Raw genomic sequence first — 16,056 nt, 5'->3', positions numbered from 1 at the left:
GCAAAGTGTTATAACAAAAAGGGTATTCAGTGCAGCTGAAGAGGTGTTAGACACATTCAATCGTCCAAAGCCACAATGTGAACTGCCTGATCTTTGATTATTAAGGCTTGGATCTCTGATGACTTCTACACTGATTAGCAGCATGCTTCCATGTCTATGACGGTAACTTAAAGAACTAAAGCTCTTGTGTTTTAGGCAAACCCCATCAAAGGACATTCCGCCTGTGCGAAGACCTATTTATTCTTAGTAAGAGCTTTTCAAAGAGATATGTTTATAGGGTACCATTTTTTTTGTTTGGTTAGGGGAAGGGGGCACGGTCTCCTCTACTCAGGAGCTTTGTCGGTGTTACCTTGCATATGTATTACCTTGGCTAATTCTTAAAAACCTTATTTTCTGTAACACTATGAGCAGGATAAGAAGTTTACAAAGCTTTTAACTGAAGCATTTGAATCATTGCCAAGTAGTCCTCCAAGCCATATAAAATTGCCCTTCCCAATCACTGTGTACATACCCCCTCCCTTTAAATTAACAAATGTTTCTTAATAAATGTTTTCATCATTACCTCATAACCAGAAGAATCACATTGATTTATTCTCTTTTCTGCTAGAAACTTGTAATGTTCTGTAATACTTCCATGTTACTATTCCTGGTTATTGTTAAATCTATATTTTTGTATTATTTGTCTTTATATATATATTGTATTTGCTTTATGTTTATTATTTTTTATTTAAAAATTAATAAAAATAACAATGTTAAAAAAAAAGTTTCCAAGACGGTTAGGCTACGCACACATGTGCAATAACTGTCGTTAAAGACAAACCACTAACGAACGATCATTCGATAATCGTTAAAAAAAGTGCACTACAATTTGCCAACAACGCCACTGGAGGAATGTGGCTGGAAACGAACAACCGTCCCAGCAGACCGGATTGGGCGACAGTCTTTCGCCTGCCATTATGTGTACGGTTAATGATCGTGGATGGTTTTGCGGTACACTTTCTCAGATACATGTCACTTCTTGCAAAACGATCGTATCTAGTGTGTACGTTATTGGTGGATTATACTTAAACAATGAATAATTGTGAATAATCACTGATCGGTTGTTAATCATTGTGTCTGGGGGTAACTAGAGGGACTGGACAAGTTTTTATTAGTACTCATTTCACTGGTAAAAAAACATTTTATAGTTACAACTAATGTAATTACAAGATACACTGTTGTACTTACCTAGTAATGGCAGCAAAAAAATTAACCACAGTAGGAAGACATATCCTTAGTGGGTTGAGCTGACACATAATAATTTTTTCAAAGTTCAGCGCTTGCAGGAATGCTAAACCTTTCCAAAGAAAAGATAAGCATGTTAACCTTTATATACAAGAATAATGTATGTATGTATAAAAACAATCTTATAGAGGAGCATGAATAAAAGCATGTGGAGCACTTGGGAAGGTTTTAAAGAAACATTTTTTCAGGAGAGGTAAATTGCAAATCTATGTTGCAGCCCAAGGCTCTACTACCTTCTGGAACCCAATAATCACAGATTTAAAGCATCCATGCATTTCAGATGATGTTCCCCATTTGTTTGCTTCTGGAAAATACACTCAAGCCAGTGTCCACAGCTCCTACTTCTACACCCACTCTCTCCAACACTGCTTCCACTGATAAAACCCCCTTCTTCACTTTGCACCAGCTTACTTGTGTCCCCCCTTTCATTTACTGTAAAACACCCTTATATTCCTCACTGATCTCTAAGAAAATTATCCTATTTTTTTCTCTCATCTGCTGAATGACACTGAATTTTTCACAAGCAGGATGTACATAAGCTTCTAAAAGGAACAGTCATCACAGGATATCAGGACACCAAATTCAAAAACCAAAATCAAATCCCAAGACGTAAATTGTAAGCTCTTCTGGGCAGGGCCCTCTCCTCCTCTTGTGTTACTGTCTGTCATTTGCAACCCCTATTTAATTGTACAACGCTGCATAATATGTTGGCACTATGTAAAAACTGTTTATAATAATAAAGTAAAACAGGTAACTGTACAGGGGATTTATCCATAAGTAACCCCATGAATAATAATAATAAAAAAAAAACATAGAGGACCAACCATGATCGCCACATTTTTTTTTTTAAACTTTCTGTCCTAATTTTTTAGATGCAGTCTTCATTCCAAATTTGCTAACACACTGGGACAGAAGAAAGGGGCCGACATGCAGACATGCCTGCCACCTTTCCTTGCCCAGATCCTGTATTCAGCATTGTCAAGGCACAGACTCTATGGTGGCCACCTTGCTGCCAGGCCTGAGTGCAGTTCTTGTTTATGGCTCACTGCCGACCTCAATCCTCTGTAAGACTGTACAATATTACTGCGGAGAACTGTCTGCACTCCCTTAAAACTACTCTTTTCCATCCACCCTCTCTCTCTTGCATGCATGATAATGCTACACTGTATTTATCTTTTTCTTGTGTTAATAAGCTAACAGTCATTGTGGTGTTAAAAGCATATAAGTATATGTATATATCTGCATAAGTAAATATCAGCAATGCTGTTCCTTATCTGTACATCTATTATGCATCTAGGTGGCTGTCATTATTTGGGAATGCGGCCAGGTTAGACCCCAGATGATTACCGACCCACTATCAGTTGTTGGGATGCAGTGGTCTTTTTGACTTCTCCCTTGTGTTTAAATTCATAGACTTGAATTAATATATATTAATGCGAATACATGATAACAATTTATTTTGACACTATACAGTGTTCTCCCCAGACCTTTTTTTCAGTTCAGCTGAGTGGGAAGAAGCCAATTTAGTGTTTCCAGTTGTTTATGCCATAGATATCCAGTAACTCCTATTATTGTGTCAGTGTTCTTTCCACCCCCTATACGTTGTTCCAACTTTCATCCATTTTTGTATTATGACCCGTCCATTGCTTGTGTATTGTGACTCAACTGCCTAGTGATCAGTGTAGTGTAACAAATTAGTTCAAATTAGTTGTTACAAAGTTTAGTTCACATTAGCAATAAAAAAACGGTGACATTTACTGCTCCAGAGTGAACACTGGCAACTGCTAGGAACCAGGGATAGGTAAGACGTAGTAATTGTTAGGTTTTTTTTGTACCTAGCAGTTTTTTAGGCAGCATTGGTTCCTGGCATGAGGAAACAGTAAATGCAACCTTTCTGCTAGTGTGAATTTAGCCTAACTTTGCATTTGCCCCTGAGGCTATATCTTGTTAAAGTGAAATTTTGTGAATTTGTTTTTCACTTGGTTGGCTTGGCTTTTCGGTTCTTTTTGATGCTCACCTGTTACATCCAGTGCAATGCGCATGTTTAAACACTTTTATTTTAACATATTAAAAAAAAAGGGAAAATGAGTGGTAGAAAGGTGGAAAGTTTGGTTCAGTGCACAGTCTGTCACATGTATGCACAAATGGAGCAACAGCTCCTAGGTGAATACCGCTGTGACAAATGTGAGCAAGTCACCTTTCTGGTATCTCGCATTGGAGAGCTGGACAAGCACATTGCAACACTGAAATCACTGGATTACCTTGAGAAGGGTCTCCTGCTCACTGAGCAGGCAGTTAATGGCTTGGATGTGGAAGGTGGAGAGGTAAATCAGGATGAGCATGTAGGCAGTTGGGTTAATGTAACTAGAGGGAGTGGTAGGGGCCCCCAGAAAAGGGAGGCCAGCCCTGTGTTTGAGCACCCCAACTTGTTTGCAAAACTATGTGACGATGTGCAAGGTGACAGACCCAGTGGTGGCAACTCTAGATGTTACTGCTACCCCTAACAGCCGGGAGAGCAGCACATCTAGTAGTGGTGGGGAGGGAAACGCAGAAAAGAAAAGACAATTGGTAGTCATAGGGAATTCTATCATCAAGAGGACAGATAGAATAGTTTGATAGTTTGTCGCCCAGATCACTTCAACCGAATGCTTTGCGGTCTCCCTGGTGCCAGGGTTCGGCATGTGGTGGACCGAGTGGACAAACTACTGGGATGGGCTGGACAGGACCCGGTTGTCTAGGTCTATGTTGGAACCAATGTCAATATAGATGGAAAATGGAGGATCCTTAAAAATTAGTTTAGGAAACTAGGTTTCAAGCTGAAGAAAAGGACCTCAAACGTTATGTTCTGTAATGTCTGGAATATTGCCTGTGCCATGCGCAACACAGGAAAGGCAGTGGGAGCTTAGGCAGCTAAGCGCATGGCTTAGGTCCTAGTGCAGAAGGGAAGGGTTTGGGTTTATGGAACACTTGGTTGACTTTTCATTGAGGTACAACCTGTATGCCAGAGAAATTGCGGATGGAACAAGTGATGAGGTTGAGGCATTATGGGCGGAGTTGAATGTGGGGTTGAATAACACACAATTAATTATTGGAGTCTGCTATAGGCCCCCCAGTGCTAAGGAAGAAATAGAAAATCTACTACTAGCACAGATAGAAAAAGCAGTAAAAAGTAGAAGTGTTTTAATCATGGGAGATTTCAACTACCCTGACATTGACTGGAGTAATAGGCACTACAGGAACAGCAAAAGAGAGGAAATATGTGAATTTATTATAACAAATGTGCAAATAAAAGAGAATATGGGTAGCAGTGACCATATCATGATTTCATTTATTGCAAGCTGTAAACAGGAAGCAAAAAACTGGAACGATAAAAACACTGAATTTTAAAAGAGCAAATTTTCCATTATTAAGAGCAGCTTCTCTGTCCCTTGGATGGGAGACAATATTGTCCTCAGAGAACACAGAAGAGAAATGGGAATGTTTCAAGTCTGTTCTGCAAAAGCAAACTGAAAAATATATTCCAATGGGTAATATGTTTAAGAGGCTAAAATTAAAACCTATATGGCTCACAGCGGATGTTAAAGCCATAAGGAACAAGAAAAAGGCATTCCAAAAATATAAAAATGAAGGATCACTTTCATAATTTGAAACCTATAAAGAATATAACAAAAGATGTGAAAAAGGAGATAAAATGTGCAAAACTTCAAAATGAAAGACAGATTGCAAAGGAAAGTAAGGCAAACCCCAAACAATTTTTCAAATATATCAATAGCAAAAAGATAAGATCTGAGCATCTAGGCCCCTTAAAAGATGTTGCTGGGTTGGTAACTGGAGATAAAGACAAGGCAGATTTACTAAAAACTTTTTTAAGCTCTGTGTACAAGAAGGAAAACGGCAGAGCTCAAGTCCAAATTCATAATAGCAATGTCACTGCCTTAAATCAAAATGGCTCAAAATTGATATAATTGAGAAACAGCTAGCAAAAATTTAGGTTGACAAAGCCCCAGGACCTGATGGATTACATCCACGTGTCCTCAAAGAGCTGAGTTTTTTTCGATGCCATTATTTTTAATTTTTAGAGACTCTATAGTCACTGGCAAGTACCGATGGATTGACGTAAGGCCAATGTGGTTCTTATCTTCAAAAAGGGAGCAAAGTCATTACCAGCTAACTACAGGCCCGTTAGTTTAACATCCATAGTTGGAAAGGTCTTAGTCTGATAAAGAACCACATAGAGGAGTTTCTGCTAGAAAATATTATAAGTGATAGCATTGCTTCAAGACCGACGTTGACAAACAAATTTACTCTCTTTTTATGAGGAAGTAAGTAAACAGGTAGACAGTGGAGTAGCAGTTGATATAGTGTACTTGGACTTGAACTAAAGCATTTGACACTGTACCCCACAGACGGTTAATATGCAAGTTAGGGTCGATAGGTTTCAAAAGTCAATCTGCAAATGGATAGAGAACTGGCTTAAAGATTGCATCTAGAGAGTTGTAATTAATGATTCATACTCTGAATGGTCTAAGGGTATTGGTGGTGTACCCCAGGGTTCAGTGTTGGGACCTTTACTGTTTTAACATCTTCATAAATGATATAGAGTTTGGGATTAAAAGTACCAATTCTGTGTTTGCAGATGACACCAAATGGAATAAGGGCCATACAGGATGTCTATAATCTACAAGCAGACCTGGATGTACTGTTTGATAGGGCAGCCAAATGGCAAATGACAGTTAATATAGATAAATGTATAATTATGCACTTGGGAGGTATCAAAATGCATGCTTCATACTGTCTAGGGGGAATACATTTGGGGGAGTCAGAAATGGAAAATGATCTTGGGGTTCTGGCAGATCATAGACTTAATAACAGCATGCAATGCCAAGCGGCAATATAGAAAGCTAGCAAAGTACTTTCTTGTATTGAAAGAGGAATAGACTGCAGAGATGGAGACATAATCCTGCCCCTGTACAAAGCATTGGTCTGACCCCATCTGGAATATGCAGTCTAGTTTTGGTCACCAGTTCACAAAAAGGACATTGTTGAACTGGAGAGAGTGCAGAGAAGGGCAACTAAAATAATAAAAGGAATGGAGGAGCTCAGCTATTAGGAGAGATTAGCTGAACTGAATGTATTCTCCCTTGAGAAGAGACATTTAAGGGGGATATGATCACCCTGTATAAATATATAAACGGTCCATATAAAGAACTCTCTTCCCCATTATTCACTTTGATATCATTACAAGGAACAAGAGGGCACTCTTTGCGTCTGGAGGAAAAGAAGTTTAAGCTCCGGATAAAGAAGGGATTCTTCACTGTAAGGTCTGTGAAAATGTGTAATCGGCTCCCTCAGGAAGTAGTTTCAGCAACTACTATAGATTGCTTTAAGAAAAAGCTGGATGTTTTAAAGTAAAAATAACAGTGACTGTTGATCCAGGGAACATCCGATTGCCTCATAGAATCAGGAAGGAATTTTTTTTCCCGTTAAAGCAAGGTATACCACTGTTTTTTTTGCTTTCCTCTGGACCAACTATGACCTACCTAAAGGGTTTTTTATCTGGGATACGTTTATTTCCCTAGTGGTTGAACTTGATGGACTTATGTCTTTTTTTGACCTAACCTACTATGTAAGATTTGCAGGTGTCAGACCCAGTGGTGGCAACCCTAGATGTTACAGCCGGGAGAGCAGCCTATCTGGTAGGGGTGGGCAAGGCAATGCAGGAAGGTGTAGAAAATTGTTTGTCACAGGGGATTCTATGATCACAAAGACTGGTAAAAATAGTTTGTCACCCGGATCCCTAAAATTGTTTGCTGTCTTCCTGGTGTTCGGCATGTGGTGGACGGAGTGGACAAATTATTGGGAGGGGCTAAGCATGACCCAGCTGTCCTGGTCCATGTTGGAACTAATGACAGTTTAAAAAACTATTGTAAGTTGGTTATAAGTTGAAGGAAAGGAGCTCCAAGGTTATACTCTCTCGAATGCCCAACACAGGAAAGGCAGTGGGGCTTGAACAGCTAAATACAAGGCTTAGGTCTAGGGTAGGGTAATAGAAGACATGTTAGATATTCATTAATGTATATACACCAACAACTAAAAATAAGTACCTTCCCGTAAGTTTCCCTCTAGAAGCTGCTTGTGCCGAAAGATCACGGTGTAGAAAACTGCCTGGCAAACTGAGTAAAAAGGTCCATGGGAAGAAACATCACAAAAAGCCCTACTTCCAGCATCTTGGTTGTCAATGTAGCTGTGCAACCAGTTAACTAAGAGATCCAAGCAAGCCTTCACAGTCCTGAAAAACAGATACATTGTATAAAAGACCAAGCATATGAATGAAGATATCCTTTATTGCTCAGTGAGGTTACATACCTTAAAAGAAAAAATGCTGTTTTAGGCTACTTCTGAAAACCATTTACACCACTGTAAGATTTTCAGGCAAAACTTTTTAACTAAATAATATTTTACAATGGAAATTACCTATGTTGCTTTTTTTCCTGAACAGGAATTCAATATTCATCAAAATCCACATGCTTTACTTACACTGTAGGAATAAATGTGGCTCTAGAAAGGAAACTCCCAATATAACTTGCTGCTGTTTGTCTGATTATTGCAGGGCAGTTTGGATTCTGCAGTTTCTTCCAAAGATGTTCCAAAAATGCTTCTGTTAATCCCTGTTTAAAAATTTAGAAGTGAAAAAAAAGTTTACACTGTCATAACATACAATATATACTTTGTGTTTATCATTTAAAAAAGTGTCATATTAAAAAAGAAATAAAGGGATCTATAGTGATCCTGCCTGCAGCCGAGCACCAGATGTGAGTTTATTGTAAAGGATGGCTCATAGCAACAGGCTTGCAGCAGTTTAAATGAGGCAGCACAGTTCAGGCACCTGCCTGGGTGCTTTATAGTATCCAAAGGATGCAGTTTAACACAATGTAGAAAAAAAAATCCCTCTTTGGTAGTTCCTTCCCTGGCAAATAATACAATACAACCGATGTCCCTTTGCATAAATAAAAGCTGATAGCTTACTATCTACTTTGCGAGGAGGGTCTTCGTGAGAGAGGTGACGGGAATCGATGATCACTCTGACTGAGCGCCAGATATTGGACTAAGTTCCAGAATGACAATCATAAGTGCAGTCCTCTATTGATATGGGCTTTATGGAAGAGTGGCTAAATGTAGCCTCCCCTAAGAGCAAAACATGACAGCCTGCTTGGAGTTTGCAAAAAAAGGACCTGAATGACTCTTAGACTGTGATTTTCTAGTCATATGAAACCAAGATTGAATGGTTTGGCCTCAGTTCTAAACATTATGTGAAGGAAACCGTTTATCACCTGGCCAAGACTATTTAAACAGTGAAGCATGGTGGTGGCAGCATTTTGCTGTGGGGGTGTTTTTCAGCAGCAGGGACTGGGGGACTAGTCAGGATTAAGGGAAAGCTGAATGAAGCAATGTACACAGATTTCCTCAATAAAAAACAACATGTTCCTCAGTGCTCAGGAACTCAAACTGAGCTGAGAATCACCTTCCAACATGACAATGACCCAAAGTACACAGTGAAGACAACACACGAGAGGCTTAGGGACAACTCTGTGGGTGTCCTAGAGTGGCCCAATCGGAATCCCGAATTAAAGTTAAACTAAACTTTAAAAAAAAAAAAAAGAAATCACACAGCTTTAATCTCAAATCGACCCATCTGGGCCTTTCGTCGACCGGAACCCACTTCATCCTGGTATCCTTCTTCTGCCGCCTTCTTTGTACGTCATCCAAACTCTCTTTGATTGGGTGATGAAGATGGGGGGAAAAATTTCCCTCTCACTGTGAATGTGGGATCAATATTTTTTTCTCACATTAAAAAAAATGCTCCTTCGATCTGGAGCATGCCCATAAGGATTAGCCAAGGGTCTCCCAGGTTGCGTGAAGTAGACATGCCGGGAGGTTGTGGTGTTCAAGACAGAAAGGGGAGGGTATATAAATGGGCTGTCTACCCTTTTATGTAAATTAACATTTTGAGCTTAAGTCCGCTTTAAACCTTATCGAACATCTCTGGAGAAACCTAAAAATGGCTATCCACCAACAGTCCCCATCCAACCTGACTGAGCTTGAGAGGATTTGCAAAAGGAAAATGGCAGAAAACCTCCTCAATGCAGGTGTGCAAAGCCTGTTGCATCAAACCCAAAAAGACCTAAGGCTTTACCTGCTGCCAAAGGCGCTTCAACTAGGTACTAAGAGTAAGGACTGAATATTTATGTAAATGTGATATTACAGATTTTCTTTAAAATCAGGAAGTCTTCTTGGGGTGGTGCTTAACGAGTCGGTTACATCACACAAAAGCTCTGTTCTTCCACACTGAGGATCTTGGATCTTCACCAGTCTCCTATGAGCAAAGCACACAATCATACAACGTAGAGGACAGCAGGAATCGGTAAGAGTGAGCCTTCCCCCATACACCAGAGCTGCATAGATGATCTGGGAGAACACAGACATCCAGCAGAAACCACTAAAAGCATAAGCCCTTTTTAACTTAACCTTGACCTGATCGTCCCCATCCAGCTACTCATTCCCTTCACTCACTCTAGGCAGATACACCTGCTGCTGCCTCTTTTTAGCTTGAACATAAAAGGGACTCCCCGTTGACTTCAGTACACAGTAAATACCCTCATCTCCAATTTGGGACTGCCTGGGGCACCAACATCCCCCTGGTAACATATCTGTTACATTGGATTCATAGTTTCACCACAAGCTGGGAAGACTTTTACTCTACGCCCCCCCCCCCCCCCCCCCCCGCCGTGTTACAAGTGGCACACTGCTTCAAAGGGCTTCTAGGAAGAAGTTCCCACAAAGGAATAACATCTCCTTATCAACTTAAAGAGAAAAAGCTAAAATCTGTAAGGCTGATGTCCAGATGGCAAAAGCAAAGACTAGGAATAGGAACAACTTACATTAGACTGACTCATTCCCTTATTTTCATTTTTGTATGTAGACCGGGTGCCTATCTAGTGGTGGAATGGTCACTTTCTTAACTGGCTGGGACACCCTTAGGGAAAAATTAACTCTCAACCTTAAAATTGGGAACATCGGCCGTTTTCTCACAGAAAATCTCTGGATATCCTAAACCATTGGTCATCACAACCAATGGTTTAGGAGATATGAAATTTTGTACACAGAGAGTTGTAAGGCTGCAGAATATGACATACAGCATTCACACACACACACACAGCTATCACACTGTGTCGATGACTTCATTATACATGCCCACTCTGGCGGATACATTTTTACAAGCTTTTCTTTTTTTTTTCAATAGAAAGCACAGAATGAGCTAGAGAATGGGGAAGGGACAAGCCTGTGTCCCAATCTCATTCTAGCTGTGCTGTTCTCACCTCCTGGTTCTCAGCACCTGGAATATTCTAAACGGATGACAGCTAAGAACTGAGCAGCCTCTCTGTTGTCAGAGGATTAGAGCTGCTGATGAGAGCTGGGCGGGGGACTCATGGCAGCCAGGTGCTGCGCTCACTGAAAGGGGGCTGGGGAGAACTATGCACTTATATGCTTTTTTGTATCAAGCTCATTTTCCCCCTGTTGCAAAACAGCCTAACTGTTGTTTTTAAGTCCTGCTGGTATTACCCCCACCACAGCTGGGTAGACTGATAGAAAGCTGGCCTCACCTATTTTTTGCATTACGCACCACCAAGGATATTAACCAGCTAACGTCAAATCCTGGAGCTAGCCCAGATTTGGTCTGCCTAAAAACTCTGAGGAATCAGCAGAAGTGCTGGAAATTCCAATAACTGAATCAGAAATTACTAGGACTCTAAAACAACTAAAACCTGGCAAAAACCCAGGCCCAGATGGGCTGCCAACAAAATACTACAAATCCTTCACTTCCATATTAGCAATGCCCTTCCTTTGGCGTTCAACTGCTTTTAAGATATTCAACCCACCACTACAAGAATATTTCTAGATTGTGAGCTTTTCGGGGCAGGGTCCTCTGCTCCTACTGTGTCACTGTCGGTATCAGTCTGTCATTTGCAACCCGTATTTAATGTACAGCACTGCATATTATGTGGGTGTTAAATGTGGGTTATAAATTCTGTTTATTATTATTATTATTAACCACCTGAGCGATAAGCCCGACCTTGGTACGGGCTTCAAAAAGTTACAATTATCAATAAACCCGAACTGTATGAAAATACAGTGAGAAAAGTTCGGGTTTATCGATCACTTACCTGGTCCCGCTGCGATCATCTATCGTCGTGTTCCAGCGTCGTCCTCCAGCGTCGGGTGTCCTCTCTGGGAAGAAGAAGCCGGAAGGCTTCTTCTCCCTCCGTGCGTGTACGTCGGCGCGTACGATGGAAAATTCTCTGGGTCTTACTTCTTGACATACATACTTGAAAAATGATTCTGGTAGATGGATTTGGATCATCTGCAGTAAGTATAATATAGGGGGGTTACATTCATCTTTAAGATAACAGCTCTCCTGAACCGCGAAAAGGCTGTCTTGTCCCACTTACATAGGTCAGAAGAAATATGGTGAATCAAATAAGCAAAATTGAGCTGGTACAAATCAGACATATTGGACATGAGTTGTATTCCTAAATATTAAATCGATGTTCTCTTCCATTTATAAGGATTATTTCATGGTTTGAGTGTAGTGACTTATTGAGGGTTGAAGATTTTTTGTAATTTAATTGGAAGTATGATATGGTACGGAAGTGATCTAGCTGATGTCGTAGGCAAAGGCTGTCAATTTGTATTCCTTTGTTCCCACCTGCGATGGTCTGTTCGGTATGGGGATGACAAAGAACACCCCTGACTTTTTTTTATGAAAAAGTGATCGGACATGTGACCATTAATCTTTACCCTGGCTATTGGGTGGGAGTACAACGCCAGGATCCCGGCTTGCATCTTCAGTAGAATACCTATGTAGGCAAGAATTTCTGCCATGTAGTCCCAAGCCAACCTGTCAAATTCCATTTCTGCATCAATTGACTGGAAAAACATTCCTTTTGTTGACGACGTGCCCAAAAGGCTATGTTAAGCGTTTGTATCCGACCACCAGAGGGACAAGGGGGAAGCAGACAGTTATCTAGAATCTTAACATACAATTTAACAATGAAATTTGTCCATCATTGTTCTAATTAAAATTAGTAGTAATTAGTAATAATTGTTCTAATAGTTCTTATCTTTGTCACCTTTTGGTATCAAAGATATGTGCTTTTAAATTATTTATTATTATTAACCACCTGGGCGTTACACTGAGGTCTAGATTTCTGTTCCAAAAGCGGTACAGTTTTTCATGAATTTTTTTTTTTTTAAACTGTAGACCTGTAACTTACAGAAATATGTCTGAACAGGGTTCTAGTAGATATCATGAATATAAAAAATGTTTGAAACACACAATCATGTAAAAAAAAAAATTTTATAAAAATTTTATAAAAAAAATTAAATAAAAGACACAAAAATTAGCTTAAACAAGAATACATAAATAAATGAAAAATACTGAAAATACGATAATTCGGTATACTGTATAGTAATATATTTTTCTAAAACACCTCCCTAGTGTCCGTCACATACCTATAGACAAAACCACAAATATATTTTCTATTATTTTGTATTGGATTGGATACAGGACTTTGTATTCAATCCAATACAAAATGAGAGTTTAAATTTACCAATTACATAGTTTTATTTATTTTGAATTATTTTGTTTTGGATTAGATACAGGAGTTTGTATTCAATCCAATACAAAATGTGTTTGAATGAGATTCAATTTGAATTTCCCACACACGAGCCGACATCATCGCCGAGGGACACGCACACGATACGGACGGAGAAGAAGCCGGCTGGCTTCTTCTTCTGCGCCGGCCGGCTTCTTCTTCTCGGAGAAGGCACCCGACGCTGGAACACGACGCTGGATGATCGCAGCGGGACCAGGTAAGTGATCGATAAACACAAACTTTTCTCACTGTATTTTCATACACTGAGAAAAGTTCGGGTTTATCGATAATTGTATTTTTTTTTAACCCGAACCAAGGTCGGGTTTAGCGGTAGGGTGGTTAAAGAGGTTATGTTGAAGAGGAAATGCCCTTTAAATGGGTGTTTCGACAAGAACCCAAACACACCAATGTGATGTAATGTGAGCAACGTCTTCAGAATAACAAGACTGACATTATCGAGTGGTAGAATGTAGTCCCAATCATTATGAGTTGGAATAGCTGTTCACAGGTGCGAGAAGTTGGTAGTATCCATAAAACACTAATGTGGAGCAGTTCTCAGAAAAAGTAGTTTTACAAGTAAATATTAGTTCAGTGTTTGAAAGGAAAGCAAAATTTTGAAACATGTAAATGTTTGAATTTGCAAAGAAGAATGCAGACACTGATTTTTTTCTTGAACAGATTAACAATACCTTTTCTTCACTTTATATAAAGGAGTAATACAAATGTGACCCATGTTTTGATTTGTAATAGAATGTGCAGTGTTCTGAATGTATTTGCATGCTATAAGGATTGTGAGATTTATTCTTTTTTTTTAAACACACTGCTATTATTCTGAGCACATGTGTATGTGCTACCTGCTGCACTTGCTATTAAAAGAAAAGTGAGTAAACAGCTGATGTAAAATATACACCTGTTTGTGGAAACACCACAACATAGTAGACACCACATGTCACTGTAATATGAGTGTTTGAACCTAATAAACAGAAAGAAGTTGAAAGTTGCAGCACTTCAATGTTTTCTAAATGAAGGAACATAAACAATTAGAAACAAATAGAGTAGCATCTATTGTAGGCATACTTAAGATCTTCATCCGGCTACAATCATAAAAAATATTTGGGCTGTATGTTGGGCTGGTTAACGAGGAAGCCATTTAAACTATCTAACTTAGTTTATATGAAAGAAACAAAATACAGTGAAACAAAGCATGTAAACATTTAAGTACATGGGTGAAAAAGGACACAGGAACATTCAGTTTAATGAACGGCTGAAGAATGCCTAACAAATGCCTAAAATAACCAGATAATGTATTAAGAAATAACACTTACCAATTTAAAGCTGCATATATAGAACATTACAAATTGAACATGGCAGCATGCGTGGGTGGGTAAAATCAATTTGTCAAATACGGTCAGCAGATCTTTGTATAAGTCCTTTGTTTTATTTAAATCCAGGATGCCTGCAAGATATACCCATAAAGCTCAATAAAATGAAAAATTATTCCTTAAGTACCCACAAGCTTCCCCCATGTCCCCCTAGCAGCAGCTTTTACATATGACTAGGAGATTTAGATTTTGCGTTAGAGCAAGACCCAGCTGATTTAGGCTCCATTTGCCTTCACCTCTGTGGATGGTAGGTACAAAAAACAGGGAAAGCTCAATCTATAAAACTGCAAAGTAAAAAGGATGAAGGGGGAAAACGTGAAAAAAAGATCAAATTCCTCATAACAGCTTTTATTTCCAAACACACAAATGCATTAGCAACACTGCTAATTCTATTCCAATCAAAACAATATGAAAATGTATGCCATTTCTTTACAGAAAGTGAAGAAAAGGGAATATTACGCTGTTCAAAAAATAGCTGGGCCTGCATTCTTCTTTACAAACGCAAACATTCACTGTATAAACTGAAAAATGTTTCAATAATTTGCTTTCATTTCAATTACTGAATATTTAGTTGTAAAACCACTGTTTCTGAAAACTGCTGCACATCTGGGTGGAAGAGAGTTGGCTAACTTCTGGCATCTCAGGCTAGGGTGATTGGATTACACTCCACAAATTGTCTGCATTCCTTGCTTTTGCCTTGGAAACAGCAAATTTGTGGTCACCTCACAAGCTTTCTAATGGTTTAAAGTCAATGGATTGGGCTGGCCACTCCATAACGCTGATTTTATTGGTGTAGAACCAAGACATTGCTCATTTACTGGTATGTTTCTGGTCACTGAAACACCCATTTCAAGCATATTTCTTATTCGCTATACAAGCCCTCTTCAAGTATTTTGATGTATTCCAAGTGATCCATGATCCCTGGTATGTGATAAGTAGACCCAACACCAATGTATGAGAAACATCCAAAGATCATAATGCATGCATTCAAGATCATTTCAGCATCCTATCATTTTCTGCACTTCTTTATATGTTTTCCCTCCAATCAACATTTTAATCAAAGCACACTCTGAAACAATGTCTGGATTTTTCTCTATTTTTAGAGAAAAATGCACTATAACCACCATGTACAACATCTGCTGCCTTCCTTTCTTGAATAATGGCCATAAAGGAAACCTGATTTTTGACAGAATGATTGGCCTTACTGATTGCACGCCACACTTATTTTATTTTGAGCAGCCTTATATCAATTTTCTTCACTTTTTGTAAGGGAATAAGACAAATTGGATACATTTTTTCATTTTGTTCTGCAAATCTTTATTGAGTTGAAAAAAACATACATCATAGCATCAACTGGGCAAAGCTAAATAACAATCTTCACATTTCCGAAAACCTAAGTACAGGTAGTCCCCCAGTTAAGGACATCTGACATACGGACAACTCCTTGATATGAATGGGGTTTCCTTGCTTCCCCCCCGGTAACTCTGTGCAGGACTGAAGCTTGATGAGGGGGAGGGGCGGTTTGCATGACTTGCAGAAGAAATCTTTTGCAAAACACAGCTGAGACTGAGCTCTTCTGCAACATCCTGTAACTCTGACCAAGAAAAACTCTGCAGTTGTTTATTTTTGCATGTCAAAGCACAGCTTGCTTCAGAAGTTAATGAATGTCTAAGGCT

The 16,056-nt window shown here is 39.3% G+C and overlaps 2 protein-coding genes across 5 annotated transcripts in view; both read right to left on the bottom strand.

Moving 5' to 3' along the window:
* Positions 1–16,056, bottom strand: part of RRN3 (RRN3 homolog, RNA polymerase I transcription factor) — a 119,768-nt gene that overhangs the window by 29,288 nt on the left and 74,424 nt on the right. For all 4 annotated transcript variants that reach the window (XM_072418998.1, XM_072418997.1, XM_072419000.1 and 1 more), the window contains exons 12-15: positions 14,324–14,454; positions 7,822–7,952; positions 7,389–7,573; positions 1,228–1,336 (exon numbers count right to left, since the gene is read on the bottom strand). In XM_072418998.1, the coding sequence (XP_072275099.1) occupies positions 1,228–1,336; positions 7,389–7,573; positions 7,822–7,952; positions 14,324–14,454 (556 nt within the window). The remainder of the gene's footprint in view (positions 1–1,227; positions 1,337–7,388; positions 7,574–7,821; positions 7,953–14,323; positions 14,455–16,056) is intronic.
* Positions 1–16,056, bottom strand: part of NTAN1 (N-terminal asparagine amidase) — a 242,237-nt gene that overhangs the window by 181,258 nt on the left and 44,923 nt on the right. The window lies entirely within an intron of this gene.

This window comes from Pyxicephalus adspersus, chromosome 7 (genome assembly GCF_032062135.1).
Source record: "Pyxicephalus adspersus chromosome 7, UCB_Pads_2.0, whole genome shotgun sequence".
NCBI lineage: Eukaryota > Metazoa > Chordata > Amphibia > Anura > Pyxicephalidae > Pyxicephalus > Pyxicephalus adspersus.
This window is presented reverse-complemented; position numbering and strand designations above follow the sequence as displayed.